The 26,249-nt window shown below is 39.9% G+C and overlaps 1 protein-coding gene across 8 annotated transcripts in view; it reads left to right on the forward strand.

Moving 5' to 3' along the window:
• CHRDL1 (chordin like 1) overlaps window positions 1-26,249 on the forward strand; it is a 122,776-nt gene that overhangs the window by 91,853 nt on the left and 4,674 nt on the right. For 2 of the 8 annotated variants that reach the window (XM_017349994.4, XM_070066552.2), the window contains exons 7-12: window positions 3,816-3,883; window positions 13,097-13,265; window positions 16,674-16,883; window positions 21,669-21,764; window positions 23,268-23,435; window positions 25,533-25,622. In XM_017349994.4, the coding sequence (XP_017205483.2) occupies window positions 3,816-3,883; window positions 13,097-13,265; window positions 16,674-16,883; window positions 21,669-21,764; window positions 23,268-23,435; window positions 25,533-25,622 (801 nt within the window). The remainder of the gene's footprint in view (window positions 1-3,815; window positions 3,884-13,096; window positions 13,266-16,673; window positions 16,884-21,668; window positions 21,765-23,267; window positions 23,436-25,532; window positions 25,623-26,249) is intronic. The other 6 variants (XM_070066553.2, XM_070066554.2, XM_070066556.2 and 3 more) reach the window with 3 other exon arrangements.

The following is a 26,249-nucleotide window of genomic DNA, read 5'->3' on the forward strand; positions in this document are numbered from 1 at the left end:
GCCAAACCATTCCAGCTCCATAGGGTACCACTCAGAGTATAATTGAGGTTTGAATAAACAACACATGTGGCTTTTAAGGTTAAATGAATATTGTTTGACATACAGTACACTAGAGTTGTTTTTCATTTTGGTTTAAAAAATTGGTTAAAATTACATCTTGTTGCTTCTCGGAATTAACTAGAATCCATCTGTCTCCATTAGAATCATTATTTTTTACAAAAAAGCCTTGGCTGAAAGAAAGAGGCTCCATCTCACTCAAGGTAGATTATCCAGTGAATCAAAAAGATAAGAAACATGTTTTTTAGGGTATTGGTGTCTACTTTTTTCCCAAAATATAGTATCTGAGATTATAAATATATATATATAGGTATAGGTATAGATATAGATATAGATATGCAGGACCTATTTTCAGCTACCCAGACAGAAACTACCCAGGTCTAAAGAACCACCTATTAGCACACAAAATATTGACATTTAAGATGTCTTCAGTTTATAGTTTAATAGAATAACTAAAATGTTGAAATCATTGGCAACTACTTAATAGAACATTCAAGCTTAGATAATGCCACATTGATGACTTTGACATTGCAGAGGCAACGGAAATGCTAGGTGTTCCTAGTGTTTATATATATTTGTGTAAGATAGATAGATACATACATACATAGTTAGATACTCAGAAATAATGGATTGGCTATGGTAGTTTTTAATGAACTGAGATGGTTCAAATTTAGGTACACATGTCTATCCAGAAGTGCTTGGGTTTTCAAATACAGGTTGTGCCACATTCATCTGAAGTTGTGTACTAATACTCTGCTCCCATGCTTAATATTGACCCACTTAATCTCATTTGTAACAGGGACTGTATACTTCTATAATGCTTTGACATTATGAAAGCCCATTTAAAAAATTGAACTTCTCAGAAGGCCATGCTAGGTAAACCTTTCATGTCAATGCTAATCGTGAAATCTACACTTTTAAAGGACATTCGCTGAAGAGAGCTATTCTGTCATTTGTCCTTCATGATTTGTTTTCTCTTTTGGCTACTTGATTTAGTCTTGAAACAACATACTATGGATTTTACATTTTTTTAATGATTTTACAGTTCATTTTGCCATTTACTGGTGGACCTCTTTCTGGTTTCTCATCTTCTTTCTGGTCTGCTATCATATGGCTCAGACTCACCACTGGCAGCTAAGCCAGGACAAGTCCATCTAAGTTGATTTCCACTCAGTCACTGTCCGTGCCACTCCCCAGCCCTCCAGATTTGCAGCCAGAGTCATTTTATACTGTCTTCTCCTTTATCTTCCTGCTTCCTGATCACATCTTCCGTCTGGACCTTACTCTTCTGCTCTAAGACTAGGCAGATGCTCATAGTCTATCCTATTTTTCTATAGCTCCTTCCCGTTTGCCCTCCAAGATTGCAGTGTTCCCCAGTAGTCTACACTACAGCACAAGAAGCAACTTTGACAAATGTCATTTTTACCATAGCTAGCCCTCTGTGAAAAGCCAGTAACAGGATCAAATATCAATTCTTCAATCTTTCATAAACTCCATGCAGCAATTAGTTACTTCAACAACTTACCGCACTCTCTCTTTACCCTTTCACTCCCCTTTCTGCCTTCTGCTTTTTCCCCTGTGTAATCACCAGCCCCATTAGTCCTGTTTCCACATCTGAAGTTTCTACTCAAGCCACACCTGCTTGCTCTCTCCAATCTATGACTTGCTGTTCTAAGCTTTCTTCATTTGCAAATGCCATTCCTTTCAGTTGAGATAGTCTGCCCACATCACTCTATGCTTATTTTTTTAAGATTTATTTTACTTATTTGAAAGACAGAGTTAGAGAGAGGTAGAGACAAAGAGAGAGGTCTTCCGTCCGCTGGTTCACTCCCCAGATAGCCGCAACGGCCAGAGCTGCTGCGCCGATTTGAAGCCAGGAGCCAGGAGCTTCTTCTGGGTCTCCCACGTGGGTGCAGGGGCCGAAGCACTTGGGCCATCCTCTGCTGCTTTCTCAGGCCATGGCAGAGAGCTGGATGAGAAGTGGAGCAGCCGGGACTCGAACTGGCACCCACAGGGGATGCCGGCACTGCAGGTGGTGGCTTTACCCACTACACCACAGTGCCAGTCCTGAAACCTGGGATTTTAATATTCATTCTCACAAGCTTATTATTTGGCTGTGGCTGGCTACTTACCCTCTCTGAGTCCTGGTTTCTCCATCTCTTAAGTGGAGCTGTTGGACAAAGTTATGTGTGAAGTCTTCTACATTTCTCAGCCCACAGGATGTCCTTTAGGCAATTGGAAATATGAGTTTGGGGAAGGCTTTGAAAGGGGGAACAAACCTAAATGGTTTTCATAGCCATAGGTAGGGCAAGATGGAAAGGTGATTTTTCAAAGAAGAATAACATGAAGCAAACCTTGGAAGTAAACCTTGGAACTGAGGATGGGAGTCGCATGTTCAATGAAGAGCAAGAACATCAAAGGGTTCCCATTTTAAAGTAGCTGAGATAATTGGGTGGGAGACACATGTTCAATAAAAATGAGGTAGGGGCTAATTGTGAGAGTCTTGGATGGGAATCCACTGAGTGTTTTGATCAGAAAATGACATGATTATACAATCAAAGTGGTCTTTTAGAAAGATTGTCCTGTCGATCAGTCAAATCTTCAAAATTCCTCATTTTTCTCATCTTTGAATTATGAAGGGACAAGGCCATACTTTGTTATAAGGCACTATCTGATCCTAATATTGCTATTAAACTAGTTTTCCAGTCCTTTTTAAGCCCTAAAACCAATGACATAGCATAATATCCCAAATAATACTGATACATTCTTAAATCAGTAACATGTGACTATATATATGTAGGTTTTTGGAAACTTGGGAGATGAATTAGAATGGAAAATTATATATATATGTACACACACATACATATACACACATATATACATACACACTTTTCATATTATTATTCCATGAAATTTCTGGTTACATAGCAAATTTATCTTCTGATACACACATATATATATACACACACATATATAATTTAATTGATGCTCATTTAAAGTAGTGTAAACATCTCTAAACCCTGGTTCTACCCATCTACTTGCTTGGTTGTAGGTAACACAATGTAATACTCTTGGAAATGATCCTCTTGATTTTTATTTTTAATCAGCTGAGAAATATCCATATCTGTTATGTGTTTGTCACCCTAAAGGCTGAAAGTAGATCAGCCTCCTAAAAGCAGTTAGTCTGGAAGACAGCAGTGATGGAGTCATATTAACCTAAAAAAGGTATGGCAGGTGAAAGTAAAGGAGAGAGGTTGGGTATTTATTATGTAAACACTCTAATCATAGCAAGTTTTCCCTTACATTTCATATCTAGTCATAACTTCTCAGATTTGTAATGGTGAATTTAACGAATAATGACAGACAAAACCCTAAAAACTCTTTGTTTAAGGGTGGTTTATACACAAGTTAAATAAGAACTACAATATCCTTAACTGTCACTGGAATAATGTAAGCAAAAGTGACAATAGGGCAATCTATTAAGGTGGAAAGGGATTACTTTCCCTTTCATTTTCCAAATCATGGACAATATTGCTATATGGTCTATTTAGGAAGTGACAACTTTCTTCAGAGTTGTTTTGATAAATGAGGCACACCCAGAGAAATCTTTCAGTGTTGTTTTCTTGAAGGGCAGCCACAAAGCTAAAACATCTTGAAAACTTTGGGATCATAGTACCAAAAATGTTGCTGGGTCACAAGGGTGATAGTTTTCCCTTCTATGTATGTATGATTCTTTCTTTTCTCCCTTTGATAAACAGGAGATGGAGAATTGTCGTGGGAACATTCTGATGGTGATATCTTCCGGCAACCTGCCAACAGAGAAGCAGTAAGTGTGAATAGTTCAAATAATTCAACACTCCACAGCCATCATGCCAAGCTTTCCACTCCCCATGGCTACTATCCCAGCAAATACAAAAAAGGACCCATTTCTAATATTGTTATTCCCTGTTCTTCTGAAATTTGAATGACATCAGCAACCTATAACCATTTAAATGCGCTGTATAATTGGTAACTATGGCCAGCACATAAACACAAAGAAGCCATAACCCTAACCTTGTTTCTAGATCAGAAGTTGATACCCTTTCATGATGATTTGAATATCTTTATGTCCCCTGTAAGAAAGGCAAACCACACCCCTATCCTCAACCGTGAGGACTTTCTATGAGACTGTAAGGTAGTCCACCCCATCCTCTTGGTGGGATTAAGGAATTCTTTGGCTATGTCTACCTAAACCCTCTCCTAAACCCTAGGCCTCAGTCAGATAATTGGGAGAAAGGAAAGGTGGTCAGATTCTTCTCCCTTTACTCTACGATGTCTCATTTCTGTTGTTAGCATTAATCTCAGACCAAGCCTCACAAGTAAGCATCTCTGTATGTATAGTAATAATATCTTTTGTTTCTTTGTATTTTGAAGTAATTGACAAAATAGAACCCTTCTCTAAAAAATACATGTTAAAAATAAGTTACATTTCAACTTCTTAAAATCTGAACAAGAAATATTCCATTACAAAGAATCTATCTTACTTAAAGGACTTATAAAATGCTATAATATATGAATAAGTGTTCATTGCACATAAACAAGTGTTCATCACACCTTTGTAGAAAAGCACTGTAAGGAACTTCATTGTAACATTATTTTAACAAGAGCAAAAAATGGAGACAACATAAATGTCTATTAATAAGGGCTTTGTTAAAGACACTCAATTCAGTGGACACTGTGAAGTTATTATTAAAAAGAATATGGTACATCCAAATGTAGTAAAGTGGAGCCAGCCTCAAGATATAATATATAACAAAATGAGGTTCAGAATGAAAATTTTTGCTGTCATTTTCTTACATAAAAAATGTGTGCATGTATATGTAAGCATGTATCAAGAAGATCTGGGAGGTCACATACCAACATGTTAAAGGTGGTACTCAAAAAGGGTAGAAGAGGGCAGGAGGGAAGATAGACTTTGACTTTTTACTTTACTCTTAATTATTATTTCATGCTTTTCCATAAGCATGTATTAATTTTATAGTCAATTAAATTTAAATGATTTTTCTAAACTTTTAGGAACTAGTTCTCAGCAAGCATTGGATATGAAGCAGGAGTCTAGGGAGTTATGGGTCAGGCCTAAGGATAGTGAGGGTGTGGGGGAGGGATTGAGAGGTGATACCATTACTACATTTCTCATCCAATACACTGTTCTTTCTGTATACTGTTCCTATCAAATGACTAAGACAAACATCACCATGTTGCTTAATTTGGGTTCCTGGTCATCACATGGGCTGTTTCTGACTTGTATGCCCTATCTTGCCAACACCCAACCCAAAGTTTCATCTGTGAGATGGAGTAATTTCTATTTGCTTTACTCTCTAGCAATGTTATGTTCTGGACCTTGCTGTTTCTGAATGAATGTTGAAGGATTGTGAGGGCAGTGGAGATCATTGTTCTGAACATATCAAAAAAGTATTCCACAAGAGAGGGTAGTCTTCCCCATTCTCTGGCTAATATAGACCTCAAGAAAAGATTTTCTCCATATAGCTCTTTTGCTTTATAGTAAATGAGATTCCTTCCAGATCCTTAAAAGATATGATGTCAGCCTCATTTTTTGTGTGTTGTGAGTTTCCTCTTTTCTCAGCTCCACTTTTTTTTATTGTGGGAGGAAGTTGAGAGTGGCTAAATTAGTGGCTGTTAACCAGATGTCTTTCTAAACCAAGTTTAGGGCTCAGTTACCATATACTATATGCTTTGCTCCTAAAGATGTTCCCACACTAAGCACTGTGGCCACCTCAGTGGTCTTGATGGTAATACTTTTAGCTATCCTTTCTTTTTGGCTTTATTTTACATGGCCCATAACTCCATCCCTTGCTTCTCATCTTCATTTTTCTTCCTAACCTGCTGTCACAGGGCTTGACTTAATCCAGGACTTCCTGAAGCAAATAGAGGTCAGGTACAGAGCACAAACCTTGAAATAGTTATTGATTTTCAAGTGTTTGAAACCTATCTTTAAAAACAAACATTTGGCCCTGGTAGACCAAAATGGCCAGATGGTTCCACTTTATTATAAATAAATATTTCCTTTTGTTCTAAAAGGGATGGATATTGTGGGATATGATTTGAATAATAAATAGCATCTTTAGTAATGGAAAAATATGTAACTGGCACATAGTAAGCACTCAATAAATATGTGCTGAATGAGTGGGTGTAGAAGGTTGATCAAAATTTATGTAGTGGTAGGGGTGGGGAGGAGGTTTCCATTAATTTTAATGCACAGGAATTTGTTTTGAATCAGCAAGAAGCTCTTCAGATTTGTTGTTTGATCTTGACAAACCTTAAATGAGAAGATAGGAGAATCCCTTCTGAATATCCTTTGCAGGCCCAACTTCCTGTGTGGGAGAAAACAAAGACAGCCCTACCAACATGTTTCCTATCCAGTAGATTTTTCTTTTTGTATACTGTTCCTATTTATAGAGACCCATCAAAACCTCAATACAACAGAAACACAGATGATTGGTTTTTATTTTGCCAAGGGGGCTGAAAACCATCATCTCAACAAGTCTTACAAAGTGTGCAGGAAGGGGAATCATGGTTCAGATACGATTCTATTGTGAAAATTTGAAATATTTTTTATTGATTCCTAGGTTGTAATTTCACAAGCATTGGTGTTTGTGTCATTAGGGAAGGTGGTGTGTGTGTGTGTGTGTGTGTGTGTGTGTGTGTTGTATGTCATGAGGGAGAAATAGAAAGCCAAATCATGAAAGCAAGCATAATTTTGTTTTGGACAACAGCCAAATTTTGACTGCTACCCCCAGTAGATTACACTGAAGTTTACCATCAGAAGATTGAAGGATTTGGGGATACACATAACCTGAAACATAAACATCCATGTCTGATTCACATTGTCAGAACAATGACTGGGGAAGGAAACTGGCCTAGTTGTTTTACAACTGGGAATAGTCCTAGGTTAGTGGTGACTAATATACAACGTTTTCATGGATGTGTGGATTAGCATACATTCCAAAGATACACAAAAGACATTTAAAAACTTTAAATGAAAACACAGAGACATCCTGTATACCTTTGTCCGGTTTCCTCTGATGGTAACACCTTGCAAATTTCTAGTACAATCTCAGAATCACAAAGCTCCCTACTTTTCAGTGCTTCCAGTCAGTAAATCAAAAAATATGAAAATACCAAGCAAAATAAAGCAAAGTCCAGCTCTGTGGTCATTTCTAACTAACTGATTTTGACCTGCTGTCTCCAGCAGCCTATTTGCAGCTGGTTTTTTAAGATAAGCTCCAGTTTCACTTACAGGTCCAAAAGCTTTTTTTCCCCTTTGCTCTAAGTGACCAGGTCAGAATTGCCCCTAGTAAACCTCTTTCAATTGTTTGGGGGAGTGACTAAAAGAGCCATTGCACTTGAGTCAAAATCACATACCAGAGACTAACCCCACCCCAAAACAGATTCTTCTTGTCAAGATTCAAATTAACCTCCATGGAGTATTTTAAAAACATCCTGATGCCCAGGCCTCACCCAAGACCAGTTACATCAACATCTCTGGGAGTGGAACCCAGACACCAGCATATTTTTTTTTAAGATTTATTTTATTTATTTGAAAGGGAGAGTTAGGCAGACACACACACACACACACACACACACACAGAGAGAGAGAGAGAGAGAGAGAGAGAGGTCTTCCATCCACTGGTTCACTCCGCAAATGGCCACAATGGCTGGAGCTGAGCTGATCCGAAGCCAGGAGCCAGGAGCTTCCAGATCTTCCACGTGGGTGCAGGGGCCCAAGAACTTGGGCCATTTTCCACTGCTTCCCCAGGTGCATTAGTAGGGAGCTGTGTCAGAAGTGGAACAGCTGGGACTGGAACCAGCACCCATATGGGATGCCAGCACTGCAGGAGGAAGCTTTACCTACTATGCCACAGTGCCAGCCCCAGCACCAGCATGTTTTACAACTCCCCAGGTGATTCTGGTGTGCAGCCAAGTTGGAGAAACACTGGTGTATGTGGCTGTGAACACTGTGGCTAAAGTTCTAGGAGGGGACTTCAAAAAGTTCATGGAAAATCAAATTCAAAGATAAATTTCTGTTGATGCAAAAATTTGAAAGCCATGCAGAGTTTATTCATAATATGCATATTCCCTGAGTTTTTTTTAAAAAACCCTTTGTGTGCATGGATTTCAAACATCTTTACATGAACATAAACTTATCTTTTAGCTCCAATCCCTACAAACTTTTAAAAAAGTGTTTCATCTATCTGAAAGAACTTCTCTTTGTCACAGTTTTTAGCCAGTTTGCTAGGGGCATTCTCTTTTACACTTTTCTTCTGTCATCTTCCTCTTCTGCCTTCTGTTCATCTTCCTCTCTCTTTGTCTCCCACTTCTAGTCTTCTACCATCTCCAAAACTTCAATTTTCATTGTCGTCCTGAATACATCACCTCTCCTCTCTGCTGTCAGTTTCTCTGTAAAATAAAAAATTTCGACAAGACAAGGTTGTGGAGGGGCAAGGTGGTTTATGACAGAGCCTGTGATCAAAATTCCCGAGGCTTTTATTTTGTTGGTGGGGGGAGGGTGGAGGCTTGAATCCTATTCCAACCCTTCCCATGTGTCCTGGTGCTGAAGCATAGCATTTCCTTTCGTGCTCACCATCGTGAATCAGAGAACTTCTTGTACTTGCAACTTATCCTGGGTCAGTGACCTTCCCTCTCCAATTCTATCGAACTACTTGATTTTAATATCAGTAGGACACACAACACACAAACTTTCCTTTCTGTGTTCCTTTAGTAAAACGTTGCCAAACTCCAGAAAGGACAGAACAATTTGTAATGGCCTTTGTGGAATGTGAGTGATCATGGCAGAAAAAGACATTCAAGCCGTTGTGGGAATAAAAAATATTTGCACTGAGAATCCTGTCTGAGTGCATGACAAAAAATTCATGCAAATTCTTATTTGTGTGGTTTTTTAATAGCAATGCCATAGCAAGGGCTCTTCTAAAATAGAGAATAATGTTCTTTTTTGAAGGCTGAAAAGGTCCCCTTACTCTAACTCCTATTCACTCTTCCCTCTTACCAGGAGAATAATAATAGTTTCCAAAGCTGAGCTTGCAACAGGTGTGTCTATGGTGCATAATTTTAATAAATGTTTTATGGAATGATAGGATTAGAGGCCCTCATAACCATCTTCCCAAGTTTCCCTGCTATTTCTGCCAGTTAATGTAATGATCTCTCCATTTCATTTTATTTAATTAGAAAAGTATGTATATTTGGGTCTGCATGTTCTGCAAATTCAAATGAAATTCACAAGTGACCATCAAGTGACAAATGGAAGAGAAAGTAATGTATCACTTGTACATATTTTTACAATTTTGTATGTACCGGTTTTTCAATTTATATAAGACATAAAAGATTTTTGCAAAATATTTATTAACATTTCTAACAAACACTTATTTATCAAATATAAATTTCTGTCATAATTTACACATGAAATAAAATCCTCAATCTTCCATTTTTAGAGACATACATTTCCACTTTTACATAATTTTATGACTACATTAGATTTTAAAAGTGTAACGAATTTTATTTCAAATTTTCAATTAATAATTTTTAAAAAATTTAAAACATAAACTTTTACCTAGGAAAATATTTCAAGCAAAGACAAATAGTAAAAGTAGAGAATTAATTATAGTTACTACTCAGATAAAATACCCATATTTGCTTCATATTTCTCAATGTTTTTAATCTTTTTTAAATCTTAATTTAATTAGCTTTTAACTAATTGAATTCAATGTGATTTGCAGATACAATTCTAAGAACATACTGATATTCTCTTCCTCCCTCCCACTTTAATAAATATCTGTGCATATCAGTATTGATGCAAACATGGTTTATAAAACTTTTATACCTTTGCCAAACCAATGGTTAGGAATGTTATACTACTATAGTTTTAATGATCTGTGATTACTTTAAAATTTACTGTATATGAGTGAATTGGTCATTTTCCCATTCAAATATTGTTTATAGTCTTGGTCTATATCCCCACTAAACTAGGGTCCTTTTGCTTTCTACTATTAAACTTCTTATTCAGTGAAATATTAAGCTTTTTTATTGTAATGTGATTTTAGGATATGTTATCTCAAAAACTAAAAGAAAAAAGGCAAGACAGAAAGAAATGGAGAAGGATCTCCCCCTTTTAATTGCCTGTGACCGATATTTTACTGAGTTATCCCTCTTTTACCCCTAAGGATTGCTCCTGGATCACAATGCTGTTTGGCTTTAAGCCTTAATGTTCTCTTCTGTTTTCATTCACGCTTCTCTACCCTCAGCCTCTTTCAGCTTCTAGGATAGGGGTGAGTGGCAGAACAGTGAACACATGATGTCTCTTGAACCCTTGTTGCAAGAGCAGTGGTTGGTACTACAAGACTGTAAGCCTTCCTTAGGAACCGTAGTTTCATTCATTCACCAAGTATTAGCTGAGTCCCTTCTGCATTCTGGACACTTCTAAGCACTGGAGATATAGCAGTGAACAAAACAAAGTCATTAGCTCTGCTGAACTTACATCCTAATATGCTGGTGGACTGTCAACTCTATTATCCATAAACTCTCTAGGGCAGCTCTGCCCTCTGTGTGATCTTACGCTGTTGCCTGTGGTTAGAGTCTCAGAACACCTTACCGGACTATACTTGACTTTCTATCTTTTTCTCCTAACCAGTTCATGCTACACATCATCACGGTTCAATGCTTTGAAACAGTCCTGATCAAGTTACTTAACTACTTAAAAAAAATTCCTCCAAGACTTCTACCACCACCCCCCCCCCCCACTCTTGCTTACCAAATAAAGTCCTCACTCCTCAGCCTGTCATTTAAAGTCCTCCATGATCTGGCTCCAACCCCCTTTTGGAATGTTATCCTTCAACCGTTCCCTTTTATGGGCTCTATGTTCTCTGTTACACCTTCACAACTTGGAAACCTCTCACTGGAATATTCTTCAACAATCTCTGCCTGTAAAAGCCTACCCACTTTTCATGGCCCAGGTCACAAACCCTCCCTGTCTAGCAACCTTTGTCGTCCTAATTTGCACACACTTTATACTTCTCTTGTGGCCTCTGTCTCCGTCTGCCTTGTACTGTAGAATGCCCTCTTAACTCTTTTTATCTTTTAAAGATTTATTTAGGGGCCAGCACTAAGGCACAGTAGGTTAAACCTCTGCCTGTGGCACCAGCATCCCATTTAGGCGCCGGTTCATGTTCTGGCTGCTCCTCTTCTGATCCAGCTCTCTGCTGTGGCCTGGGAAAGCAGTAGAAGATGGCCCAAGTCCTTGGGCCCTGCACCCATGTGGGAGACCTGGAGGAGGCTCCTTGCTCCTGGCTTTGGATTGGCGCAGCTCTGGCCTTTGCGGCCATCTGGGCAGTGAACCAGTGGATGGAAAACCTTTCTCTCTGTCTCTCCCTCTCTCTATAACTCTGCCTTTCAAATAAATATAATAATAAAAAAGAGTTATTTATTTGTTTGAAAATCTGAGTTACAGAGAGAGGGAGAGGGAGAGAGAGAGAGAGAGATTCCATCTGCTGGTATATTGCCCAGACATTTGCAGTGGCCAGGGCTGAGCCAGGCTGAAGACAGGAGCCAGGAGCTTTATCTGGGTCTCCCACATGGGTAGCAGGGGCCCAGATACTTGGGCCACCTTCGACTGATTTTCCCAGGCCATTTGCAGGGAGCTGTATTGGAAGTAGAGCATTCAGGACTCGAACTATCACCCATATGGGATGCCAGTGTCACAGGCAGCCGCTTTACCTGGTACACCACAGCACTGGCCCATTAACACTTAAACTGAGTGTGAGAGTCTTGAGAACAGGAAGGACACTGTAGCTGTTTTGATCGTTTTCTTCCACAGGAATTTGTGAACCTAGTCCTATCTGCAGACGAGAGAAAAACTCACCTTATTTCCAGGGCTGCTTTTTTTTATTTATTTATTTTTAACTTTTATTTAATGAATATAAATTTCCAAAGTACAGCTTATGGATTATAATGGCTTCCCCCCCCCCCCGCCAATGACTTCCCTCCCACCCGCAGCCCTCCCCTTTCCCGCTCTCTCTCTCCCCTTCCATTCATATCAAGATTCATTTTCAATTTTCTTTATATACAGAAGATCAGTGTAGTATACATTAAGTAAAGATTTCAACGGTTTGCACCCACATAGAAACACAAAGTGAAACATACTGTTTGAGTACTCGTTATAGCATTAAATCACAATGTACAGCACATTAAGGACAGAGATCCTACATGAGGAGTAAGTGCACAGTGACTCCTGTTGTTGACTTAACAATTGACACTCTTGTTTAAGGCATCAGAAATCTCCCTAGGCTCTAGTCATGAGTTTCCAAGGCTATGGAAGCCTTTTGAGTTCACCGACTCTTATCTTATTTAGACAAGGTCATAGTCAAAGTGGAAGTTCTCTCCTCCCTTCAGAGAAAGGTACCTCCTTCTTTGAAGACCTGTTCTTTCCACTGGGATCTCACTCACAGAGATCTTTCATTTAGGTCATTTTTTTTTGCCAGAGTGTTTTGGCTTTCCATGCCTGAAATACTCTCATGGGCTTTTCAGCCGGATCCGAATGCCTTTAGGGCTGATTCTGAGGCCAGAGTGCTGTTTAGGACATCCGCCATTCTATGAGTCTGCTGTGTATCTCGCTTCCCATGTTGGATCGTTCTCCCCTTTTTTATTCTATCAGTTAGTATTAGCAGACACTAGTCTTGTTTATGTGATCCCTTTGACTCTTAGTCCTTTCATTATGATCAATTGTGAACGGAAATTGATCACCTGGAATAGTGAGATGGCAATGGTACATGCCACCTTGATGGGACTGAATTGGAATCCCTCCAGGGCTGTTTTATATGATCACATTCCTTTTCTATTACTGTAGGTAGATATGCAGTTCAGTTCCATACTCACTATTATACATCAGAATCATCACATGGCTTCTAATGTATATAACGCAGTCTCTGTAATCTCATTGATCTGTTTTTTTTTTTTTCTGGTCGTTTTACAGAGACATTCTTATCACCGTTCTCACTATGATCCTCCACCAAGTCGACAAGCCGGAGGTCTGCCCCGCTTTCCAGGGGCCAGAAGCCACCGGGGAGCTCTTATGGATTCCCAGCAAGCGTCAGGGACCATTGTGCAGATTGTCATCAACAACAAACACAAGCATGGACAAGGTAAGAGGCATCCCCTTTTCATTCTGCTTCCATATCGGGGCTTCAGCTATGCTAGTCCTTAGAGGGCTAGAGCTAAGAAACCAGCATTTCTCCCATGGATGTTGCATATTCACCTGTGGATAGCTCACCATGGAGTCTACAAGCGAGCATGGACAAGTGACACCAGGGGAATCTTAGGAGCTCCCTGTAAGCACCCAGAAGAGCACAATCAAGTCTCCTTTGTGCTTAGGAATCAGCTTCCATCATTTTCTGTCAGTCCTGGGGGTTGGAGCTCATTTGAGAAAATTCCTTGGGTCTTTAACAGAATGAGAGGTTGTTTATTTCCCAGTAAGGAACCCAATATCCAAAGGGACTCGGTGCCAGACACTTCTGAAGCTCTTATCCATACCTTTAAAAATAGCCATTCTCACACCTCCGCACATCCAGATTCCCCTGGGGCTCTTGTTAAACATATGTATTCCTGGGCGTACATTCAGAAATTCTGGTTCAATGCATAGCATATGAGGGGATTGTCCTTACAAATGAGTAATCCTGGCTCAGTACCAGAAAGACCAATCAGGTTAATGCCGACGTGCAGCCCACTCAGCTGACCAACTGGCTGCAGCAGGCACCCACACACATCCCGTGGCCCTATTTATTCTTACATAGCATTCTCTGACCTCTACCACCCTCCCGGTAGCAGGGGTAGAAGGAGGAGAAATTCAATCAAACAATTGACTGCTTCTTAATTTCGTAGGCATCCTGTCAACCAGCGCTTCAGAGCAAGAGCTCAGCTGGTTCCTTTTTATGAAACCACAAATATGTTTTGTTTCCTTTAAAGGAGAAACAAATCAAAGGCAGTTCTATGAATGGGTTAAAAGTAATAAATTATTAAACCAAATGATTGAATAACATGGGTGAAAAACAATCCGTTACAAAGAACTCCTACTATAAATCTCAACAAAGCTAGTCAAGCCAAATCGAGTTGATCACATCTGTTACTAGTTAGATGTAAATTTCAGATTACAGATAAAAAATTAAATTGCTTTTGAAACTTACAGCCTTAAAAGAACATCCAAAAGTAAGCCCTTAATAAAAAAAAAAGGTGATGTATTAGAAGAATTGGAAATACTTACTATTGATCTGTGTTCAATTTGAAATTTACTATTTTTAACTGCCAAGGCATTCTGATGATGCAAATTTATGGTATCAGGGATTGGGGGGAGGAAGTTTATGTAAACATGCAGATTCATTTCCAATACTAAATTGCCTCCAATAGAATCCATTTGCTCTGAAAGCATTTCAAAGCCTTAAAAAATGACAGGGAAGTGGACTTCAAAAATCCTAAATCCCATAATTTCCACAAGACCTCTTCATTTTCAGGGCTGAAGCTCATCCCTTGATTGTCTCTGTATCCTACAGAAGTTCCAGCTGGTTTATATTTATTCATCTGCCCCATCAGTTTGGATGCATCAGTTCTCTAGTGACCTTTCTATTATAGTTCACTGGAGAACCACTTGTCCCCACCCCCAGCTCTCAACTCCCCAGCTGAATGATTCAAAATCACCTTGAGAATTTCTTGATGAGGAAAAGGCTATGTTTCCTTCTAGAAAACTGATCTCACCCTATTTCACTGCAAAGTCTCTCATCAAGTCGGGCCTGTTCCTTTACTGTAAATGTTTAGGGGAGTAGGAACCTCACTGTGTAAGAGGATCTTGCCTGTCCTGCTCCGTAGCATGACTCATCCTAGTCCTTAGCTTTCTTGCTAATGATGTGGCCCTTTGAAATGCATCTACTTGGTTCCTTGTTAGAATCAGAGAAGAGAAGCAATAGGACTCTGCCACTGTGAGCTTGAATCCTGCCTGAATTTTCTTAAAGCAGACTATATTCCCACTTGATCACATGGTGTGGAAGGGAGTGTCACTGTCTGGGGAAGAGAGGGAAACGATGAGTGAGGGAAGGAGAAAGAACAACACATCTGGCCTGTCTTGGGGTGATCCTTTCCACCTTGAGCCTCACAGTTTAGGTATCAAATGTCTATTCTGTCTCACTGTAAGGTTGGGAGTCTCTCTGGTTTTAGTTCTTGGAAATGTTTACATGGACTGACCAGTTAGAGTGTCCAGTGCTCTAGAAGCTTTTACAAAGGATAGGAAATGGCAGCCAACATCATTCATATTTCTTAATGCGACCCAACGGATTTGATGAGAAAAAAAAATTAGTCCAGTGATTCATCCTGAGGCTGTTGTCTTGAAGCCAAATTAGTCAATTCCTAGAAAAGCCCCAAGTGAGGCTATTCCCCACCCCCACCCCCACCTAAAGTGATATAACTCACCCTGGAGATGTTGATTGGGATGCCAACAGGTCTTCCTGGGCGTGATGAGGTGGTGGGGAATAACGAGAAACATACCCGGTCACTGTCATGGCTTGAAATCTCCACAATGTCTGAGCACTCTCAGAAAGGGACAGAAACTCATTCCGAGACCTCCCCCTTCACAGCCTTATGCAGTTCCCATCCAGGAGCTTAGCTCCAAGCCTTACAGTAGGAGCCAGGGGGGCTTTGGGTTGATTCGCATGGAAGGATGTTCCTGTGGCCCTCCCTTTCATGGGACCCTCGATCTGCAGCCCAGATGCTTGCTCTTAGAAGGATCTCAGCATACATGGAGCCAGTGACTACAGTTCCCACTCGACAAATGTCAGAGAAGGAGGTCTGTAGAGCAGGCAGGAACTTGCTGGAGCCAAATCACTACAGCCACTGCACGATGGGAGACTGAGGAAACTGCCTCAAGATTAGAGGCATGAAAGTCTATCCTTTCACAAATTACCTGAGATCCTTTCTCTGTCAGTCTTGTCTTCACACCTTCCTTCCCACGTCAGAGAGCAGGTCTGATGTTATTAAGTTTCATACCCATCTATGTGGATGGATCAGACTCCCATAGCCTTTGACATTCTGATGGATTTGCTATAGGATCAGAAAACAACTGGCCCCTTGGGAAGAGTAGTAGTTTTTCATCTAGCCTCCTTGAACTGTAAATCTCTCTAGAGAATCTTCATTCCTGGGAGCACATCCACTTGGGCCATACAAATCTTCTATGGAACTACAGATAGTAATACTGCATTCTAGTAGATATTCCTTTTCAGGTGCCCAGGATAAATAGAATTCTGTTTTCATGTGTTCATTCATTCTTCCATTAAAACAATACTTTGTGACCATCCAGAGGCTGCTGTTAAAGAACTTGAATGGCTGCTAACAGTAGAACATGGCAGCCCAAATTGGTTTCTGGTCACCTAGACTGCTCTGTATGCGTGTCTCCACGGCATGGCAAAATAGAGGAAGTTTAATGTGTAAAGCAGTTCAAGGCTGCATTCTGTGCCTAGGCAACCCATTTTAGCTCCCTAGCCTTTAATTTCCAGTCCTGTGTTCTCTTCCAGTGTGTGTTTCCAATGGAAAGACTTACTCCCATGGCGAATCCTGGCACCCAAACCTTCGGGCATTTGGCATTGTGGAGTGTGTGCTTTGCACTTGTAATGTCACCAAGCAAGAGTGTAAGAAAATCCACTGCCCCAGTCGATACCCCTGCAAGTATCCTCAGAAAATAGATGGAAAGTGCTGCAAGGTGTGTCCAGGTAAAAAGGCAAAAGGTGCGTTGGTTGGAGGCCCTGCCTTTGGTTGACTGAGGTCTCCACATAGACCTTCTTAACTTTCTTTAAACATCAGAAACATAATCAACTTGTCATGTAATTATGATAATAGTTTTGAAAATAATGAACTTCATTCTCTCCTCTTTTGAAGGACTAATAAGATAGTTTCTTGAAAGAAATTTGCTACTAAGAAATATATCAGGAATATGCTTAAATCTGCTACACTTCCCATGTAGCCCTAAAAGTCAGATTTACCCTTGAATTTCTAAATAGTAGAGAATTCAGGTTATCATGATTATTAGAAAAAGCAGTAACACCTTTCATTTATATCACTATTTAAATCACCAAAGTACAGTTGCCCACCCAGTCAAAGCATATTACCCTTTTGAGATAGGAAGAAAAATTAGTCATAGTGGAAGGGAATGGGTTCTGGTCCATTGCTACATGACTTTGAAAAATATGCCATATCCACCCTGAACCTCATCAGTCTTATCTATACAATGAAAAGTTTAGAGCAATTAATGTCTGAGATCCATTTCAACTAAATTCCTAAAATTATATTATTTCTATTTTAAATATAAGAAAGCTGAGATATATAAAGTAAAGTGACTTGCCCAGAGTCAGAGAAACTAGTTGATGATTTAAACCAGAGCCTAGAACTCTGGTAACTTCCAACTCATTGACTTTTCTTTTCCAATGGAAAGTGTTGACTTATGAAAAAAAAAGGCAAATTAATTATTCAAATGATAATTTTAAACCATAGCTAGAAAAAAATGTAGTCCATAACATTGGGAGTGACAGAGTACAGATGGATAATCAATGATTGTAGCCCTGGCTTACATCAGTTTTCCTGGGTGCCCTAGAAAAAGTCACTTAACCTCTCAGCCTCGATTTCCTTCTCTGAAAATGGGAGGATTAAAACAGATGGGTTCAGAACGCCTTTCAGCTCCAACACTCTAGGAGTCAATGAGTTAGCCACTCCCAGGCATAGGAATTTATCATTCCTTATGCCTTCTGCAAAGCATTTTTATAAACACAAATGAAAATCAAACATTTTTAAATGTAGACAGAGAGCTAAATCATGTCTTTCTTTAATTTAGGCAACCTCTCATAACTAGTAGACAAACATGCACAAAGTCAATGTGTATTTATTGAGCAGTTTCATGTGGGCCAGTGGTTCCCAATCTTGTCTGCACGTTGGAATTCCATAGAATTGTTAAAACATGCCTGTGTCCCATCCCCAGAGTTTATGATTTAACTTATCTGAAGCATGGCTCGGCCTTTGAAATTTGCAAAAGATTAAATCCTAGGTGACATTTGACGTGCAGAAAGGTTGGGAAGCTTTCACTGCTGTAGTTCCAGGGTAGTTTTTGTCCTGGATACTCAGTTTGGTCCATGGACCAGCCGCACCTTAGAGCTAGTTAAAAATGCTGACTCTCAGATCCCTACCCTAGAACTAGTGCATCAGAACCTGCATTTTAACAAGATTCCCATGTGATTGATCCTAATGCACATTAAAGTACTAATTTATGGCATAAACAAAAATTTCCTCAGTATTTTGAGCCCCATCTTCACAGATAAATATGGGACAGAGTCTGCATAAGAATAGGAGCTATCTGATAAGGAATACAAAACATGAGCGTTAAAATTCATCAGGAAGTGGACCTATTAGGGGTAGGAAGAAAGCATAATCTAAGGATAATATGGACATTGTGACTACCTAGCCATGATGACCTATTATGACTTCCAACTCTGTGATCTCAATGGATCCCCACACCATCTAGTGTCACTTGTAATTCCACCAATATGATTTTCTTTTCTGTCGAGGGTCTAACACCTAACGTTGAAAAAGGAATACAACACAATCATTCAGACAAAAACTAGTAGTTACGTAAACTACCCAGGATAAGATGAACCTTCTCACTATGTAACAATCAAATTGAAATCTCATCCTTCAGACCAAATCCCATTTCACTGTGTGCTTAGGATTTTATTGATACTGGTGATTCACATAGAAAGAATCAAAATTTGTAAGAACAGGACACAGAATAGGCATTACCCTTTCAATAAATGTACTCTTGGCTTGGTGATGTTTATTAAAAATTTTGGGTAAGTAATTCAACTCCTAGTAATCCTCAAAAAGTAATCAAAGACATACACTAAAGTAGGTAAACAAGAGTTTTCAGGGTGCTGCTTACAATGGTGAAAAATTAGAAACATTTCAAAGGGCTACAAATATGGGAATAGTTAGATAATTCATACATTTGTACTGTGGCTTATTATATAGCCATTATAAATCATTGTAAATCAAAATGTAACAATCAAAATTTAATAGCACAGAAACATGTCTATGATATATTTTTTAACTAAGAAGAGCAATGTACAAAACAATATATTGTGACTCCACTTTTTGTTTTAAAAAGGAAATATTTATATATGCTTAGACTAGACAGGAGACTGGAAGAGCACATGGCAAAATGTTCATAGTGACCATCTTCAAGTGACTAGATTATGGATACTTCTCATTTCCTTCCCTCTTTTGTATTTTCTAAATTTAAATAGTAAACATGTCTTCCTTTTGCAATTAGACAAGATATTAAAAATTACTTTTTACAAGCTGCCCTCTACAGATGGGTGTATGGCCTAGTGGTTAAAATGCTGATTGTGATACCCATGATCTGGATCAGCTCTGGCTCCTGACTCCAGTTCCTTGCTTATACAGACGCTGGATGGCAGCAAGTGATGGATGGCTCAAGTGCTTTGGCCCCTGCCATCCCTGTGGAAGATATGGATTGAGTTCCTGGCTCCTGGCCACAGCCTGACCCAGCCCAGACCTACCACAGCTGTTGTGGGCGTTTGGGAGTAGGCCAGTGAATAGGGGCTTTTCAATTCTCTCTCTCTCCCAGCCCCTTCCTCCATCCCTCCCCCTTCCTCTCTTTCTCCCTCTCTCTTATTGATTCTCAAATATTTTCAAAACCCCACCATATAGAATCCCAGCTGACACTACATTGATGAATCTGATCGATTAAACTGGTTTCTCTAAAATAGCTGTTTTTCCCCACTTCCCCACTCCACTGAGGTATATGGAGAGAGGGTTTCTTGGGCACCACATAAAGACAGAGTTTCTGTCTCAATCTATGTATCTGTTTCTCAGTGGGCCACACATGGATGTCTGAATGTTGAATCATCCCTGCTAGTCACACTGCCTAAAGTTCATTATCCACACAGCCCAGGGCACCTGCTCCAGATACTAAGAAACTGAAGAACATCTGGGGACATGCACTTATTCATGCATTCAATCTGCAAAACAATCTCTGCCTACTGTGTGCAAAACACATACAGTAAGGATAGAGAGATGAACAAGGCAGGCAAAGACTACCTGCCTTCATGGTCCTTACATTTCAGCAGAAAATACAGAATTGAATCTAAACCATAGGTAACTTTCAATGGTGATGGCTACTGTGAAGAAAACCCAACAGGATCATAAGATAATGAATGAGGCAGGATGTACTTTCAAAAGATTGATCAGAGAAGGCTTCCCTAAAGAGGTGATCTTTGAGTAGAGCCCTAAATTATGGGATCAGGGTAAGAAATGGGATAATCTTGGCATCATTGACCTTTTAAGAAATGATACATGACACAGATGAAAAGGAACAAAACTGTAAGGGATTGAGGAGGAAAGAAAATCAGTGGAGAAAAATTATTAAATTCGGTTATATTGATTAGGAAAAGAGATAAAGTTTGCTGGTGATCCAGTCTGAAGTTTTGTTGTGACAAGTGATTGCAAGTTCCTCTAGTAGCAAATTAGACAAAAATAAAGAGCATGAATTTCACCTCTCTCTCTTCCCTTTGTTCTTTTTTTAAAATTTTTTCATTTTTTTAAACTTTTATTTAATAAACATAAATTTCCAAAATACAGCTTTTGGATTATAGCAGCTTTTTCCCCTCATAACCTCCCTCCCACCCACAACCATCCTATCTCCCACTCCCTCTCCCATCCCATTCACATCAAAATTCATTTTCAATTATCTTTATATACAGAAGATCAATTTAGTATATACTAAGTAAAGATTTCAACAGTTTGCATCCACACAGAAACACAGAGTATAAAGTATTGTTTGAGTACTAGTTATACCGTTAATTCACATAAGTACAACACATTAAGGACAGAGATCCTACATGGGGAGTAAGTGCACAGTGACTCCTGTTGTTGATTTAACAATTGACACTCTTATTCATGGTGTCAGTAATCACCCAATCTCTTCCCTTTGTTCTGATAGAGACTGGCCTTGCCTTGTCTATCAGTGGCCCCTTACACGGTTAGATAGGAGTTCCACTTCCTGAAGGTTCCCCGATTCACCTCTCACATCCACTGTAGCACCCACTGTACCTGGAATTCCTATAATTACACCTTTCATGTTATGGCATGAAAAGCCCTGGTGAAGACTTGAAAGTTTCCTGGGTTAAGGAGAATATATCTCCCTCATCAGTCATCATCATTTCCATAAGGAATGGTTTCTCAATATTTTAGTTCTGGGGGAGCTCAGAACACAAACATTCTCATGGGAAGTGATAATGGCCAGAAGTGACTTCAAGCATGGCCTACTTCCCTGGAAGGAAATAAGAGAATGTGAGCATAGAGTGATCAGAACACGCCTCCAGATGAAGAGTGTGAAAAATGGAGGAGGATGTTGCTGCATAGGTCATGCTATAGACAAACTTTGCTTCTCAGTATTTTCAAGTGTCAGCCAGTGTTGAGTCACTAGTGGGTTTTGTTGTTTGTAGATTCCCCCAGTCTAGTACATTCAGCTCTTGGAGAGGAGAGAGTGGTGGTGCAGCATGATTCTTCAGGATACTGGGAGAACTTTGAGCATATTACAGGTACTTCCAGTGCCATCATGGATTTCATATATCGGTTATAGCCATAGCCAGTATTAAGCTGGTGAACAACGTTTGACAAATTAACTTGGCTCCTATTCTAAAGATGAGAATTGAATACATAGAGGTCCCTGTACATTCTGTCATCTCCTCCCTCCCCCATTTTAAAACTGCTAGCACACATCCCTTAATTACCTAACATATTGCCAAAAAGACTGGCCTACTGGGTAATCAAATTGCTAAAATGAAAGACAAAAAAGAAAGGAATTTTGATTCTAGGATAATCCACAAATTGAGTAATCCAACATGGAATTGTCAAGAGAAGATTATGGTTGTGTCCTTTTCATGCCAAATGGTGGTGGGGTGGGAAAGCTAATCAGGTCAGCAAGAGACATACAATAGCAATCTGATTACAGCTTCTAGTCTACATGTGCCTGATTGGCTAACAGTGAATTTCTAATTAGAGTCATAGATCCAAAGCACTCAACAGTTTTGTCCTCAAAGATTCAAATATTCTTACAGATGGCTCCTGCTCATATTCAAAGTCTTCAGGATGTCCAAGGCTTCTCTTTGTTGTTCCTGATTTCAGTATACACTTTAAATATGCAGCTGAAGAGGGTGCTGGTTTTGAAGCCCTCAGAGAAACTTAACTCACTGATAACCAAAAGAAACATTTTTTTGGTGGGGGGGTGGTGAGGAAAGGGGAGGGTAGAGTAGAATTTGGAATATGGGTGGGTTGGTATCTTTATGCCTAGAAGCTGAAATTCAGCAGTTTATTTTACACATTACATGATCCATAGTTGAGGAGTTTGACCAATTTTTTGTGTCTCTCAACCATTCATTTGGCATAGCATACAGGTGACTATTTTGACATCTAGGTTTTGGCACTGGTGTTGATCCAGTATTATCATTCCCCTTACAGACAAATCAAAGAGCATTCAGAAATGTCAAGCTGATTTGAATCGATCTTTTGGGCAAGTAAATGCACATAAGAAGTGTCATGACTGTTTTCTAAGTGTACCTGAATGATATCAAGGAAGTTAAGCCAGGCCCTCTGTCAGCCCATTCCATGGGCCTCTCCTGGCAACACTAGGCTGGACAGAGTAGGATTCTTACATGGGCTGAAAACTCCTGTGTTCCTTTAAGTACACAGAGATTTATTCTTGGTTACATGCTTCCTCATCATGAAAGTTCACTTTGCAGTGATGGCACTAGGGGGATCCAGTTTGGTTTGTGGGCCAGTGTTCTGCAGAACTATGGATTTGGTGGCTACATGCACTTTGACCAAAGGTTATATATTCCTTTGTGATTTAGTGGCTGTCTCAGGGACAGCCTAAACTGAGCAAATGAAATATGGGTGGAATTTCTTGTCTTGGTAACAATGTTCTTATTGATTGTTCCCTTTCAATGATTGTGTGGTGTTATGAACAACATGATAGATAAATGTAGAAGTCCACTTGAAGTATTAGAAACCATAATAAAGCTCTGATTGCTTCCTGATTCCAGAAGAACTTCCAGGCCAAGGCTTTGACAGCAAAGGCTACTTTTGTGGAGAAGAAACGATGCCTGTATATGAGTCTGTGTTCATGGAGGATGGGGAGACTACTAGAAAAATTGCACTGGAGACTGAGAGACCACCTCAGGTAGAAGTCCACGTTTGGACCATTCGAAAGGGTGAGTAAGACAATATTAATTTCTTTGTAACATGAGCATAGAAGGAAGAAAAAAACCTCACCTTAATTTTGCTTCAACCTGATCCTCTGTTTGGGTCAAGAGTTTTTCTAATTTCTTATAAAATAACACAGTTGTAATTATGGCCTCTCAGATTTAATCATGGCCTATGCGAAAGATTAAGTATTGACCCATAGGGTTTTCCAAGGTTGTCTTTCTCACACCTAAAAGCTGGAGGAGTGATTCCCAACTCTTGCTACACATCAGAACCATCGGGGAGAGTTTTGTTTGTTTGTTTGTTTGTTTGTTTTTCCCATGTCCGCACTCTACTCACAGAGATTCTAATTAGTTCGTTTGGGATGAAGCCAGGGTATTGGTGCTTTTTTTAAAAAAAAGTTACAGGTAATTCCATTGTGCAGCCAGGGTTTAAGTTACCAAACTGTGGTCTGCCATTTGTTATAATGCAGAGCCCAGTAAATATGTAAACCTATTCATTCCGTGCAAAGCTAAATTCATAGAATTATGTTATCTACTCTGGGATAAGGAAATTTTAAAACCACCATCCCTGCCCTCAAGAAGATTATAGTCTCACTGGAGAAACAATCCCAGTCATGATTTCCAGTTCCTTTTCTGATTAGCCACAGTGACTACCATAGCAAGCCACGTTCTGTTCATGGATATACTATAGCCATTCAAACCATTCTGTAGATAGAAGACTAGTGCTGATCGAGTCTGGCCAAATTTTCTAGAAGTCCAAGTATAGAGGTGAGATTTCAACTGGAAAGTAATACTGAATTTTACTGAGCCTTTTGCTACTGGCTCCCACACAAGGCTTATGAGTACTCAGGCTTTAGTGGGCTTTGGGATTGCACAAGGAGCTGATATAAAATACAGTGACCTCATTCCACCTCAGAGATGTGTAGGTCTTAGGTAGGGTTTAAACATGTGCAAGTCTAACACATAGGCAGGAAATGCTAATGCATATGGCACTTGAAACATACTTTAAGAAGTACTGTTTGAGTATTCATGGGGGTTTTCCCCTCCCCCTTCTCACAACATCCTTTTTTATCTCTAAAGAATATGGTCCTTCCAACTTCTTAAAAATATGTTAGAATATACATAGGTTTCTTGTCTCCGCTTATGTTGGTTCTATACCTAGGCATGCCAATTTGCCATCTCTAACTCCCTAGCTTATTGCAACAGGTCCACTGGGACTAGATACTGGTCTGTTGGCTTCCTTAGCAAATGGGCCCACTATTAATAGCCATGCATTTCCTACACTACAGATATGTGTGGATGATTTGCAACTTCTTGGTATACAATCTTAATAGCCTGTTGTTCCCTCTACTGGTCATCTCAAGGCCTGTGTTTGATGACCAGAGAAAAACCCAGGCTTCCTCCAGATTGTCCCCTGTAGATCTTTTGAGAATTATTTAAGGGCTGCTAGCATGCTGCTCCTTAACTACAAGGCAATTTTTGGTTGGTTAACTATTACTCTGATTAAAGCTATTCAAACAGGGTTGAGAGTGTAGGACCTACTCTATTTTAATTCTCCCCATAATTTTATAAAGGAAGGCTAAGGGAGCTGTGGATATTTCCCAAAGGAAAATATGCTTTTCAGCAAGTTCAGGATCAGGGGTGGCTTCTCCATTTACACAAACAACCTGTCTCCGATCCTACTGCTGGCTCTGCTTGCTTGGCCAGGAGGGCAACCCAGTAGTTTGGCAAGGATATAGTCTACCCAGATTTAGGGCAAAGGAGGAATTTCTAATACTGCCCTTGGCTGCAGAAACTGTAACCAGCACCCATGCCTGATTCCTTGTGGCTTTCTCTAGGAGGGGGTCCCATCATCTGTAGCACTATCTCTCTTATCTCCATCCCTCTGAGAAGCCAAGCGGAGGCCAAGGAGCCAAGGAAACAAATGGAGTCAATTATAACCCTTGATCCATCCAAGTTCCTGGTTAAGCACATTACACAGCCCAGCTCAGTACTCATAAGCCCCAGTAACGGGATGACAGGCTCAATCCAAGCAGGAAAGGGGGTTGGTGGTTGCAGCCAGAGAGTGCCTGACCACCTGTTCCACTTTTTGTTTGGCCCAAGGCATCCTCCAGCACTTCCATATTGAGAAGATCTCCAAGAGAATGTTTGAGGAGCTCCACCACTTCAAGTTGGTGACCAGGACAACCCTGAGTAAGTGGCACCTGTCTGTACTCCTCTATGAAAGATGCTTCCAGTTTTCAGTGTCGTCGTGACCCCGCTAAAGCCCCTGCTGTGTTCTCAGTGAACATTAGCCATGTTCAGTGTGTCAACTTTAGAGGATGCTCTAGCTGTTCTCCAGGGACTTAGCAGGAAATAGCCTGTCAGAATGCGAACTGAAAAGCTGGGACATAATGAATACAAACCCACATGGAGTCCAAGCATAAGCTACTTTAGGTTTCCTGAATATCTTAAATAAAACTGCTAATTGCAGAGTTGCAAGAGGGTTGGTAATAAAGTTCACGAGATCCCCAGTCTATTATATGTGTGGAGATGTCACACCAAGAAGGCTGTGTCTTCTGGTGTTGGAGATGAGAGACTGCAGGAAAATGATTGCATGCCGATTCGCATGTTGTTTCAAAATTCTCTCAGTCTTGGAAGTGCCCCTGTGTGGTCATGTTTCTTTAAAAGCATTCAGACACTCAAGAATATTTGTAGCTCTCTCACTTTCTACGCTAGATGGAGCCTAGGGACTAGCTACTTCTCAGCACTGGGGGGTGGGGAGCACTTCTAGTGGAATAAAAGGCACACAATTTCTATCCACAGGGAATTCTAATGGGC

Source organism: Oryctolagus cuniculus, chromosome X, assembly GCF_051225735.1.
Source record: "Oryctolagus cuniculus isolate XC-2025 breed Fujian yellow rabbit chromosome X, ASM5122573v1, whole genome shotgun sequence".
NCBI lineage: Eukaryota > Metazoa > Chordata > Mammalia > Lagomorpha > Leporidae > Oryctolagus > Oryctolagus cuniculus.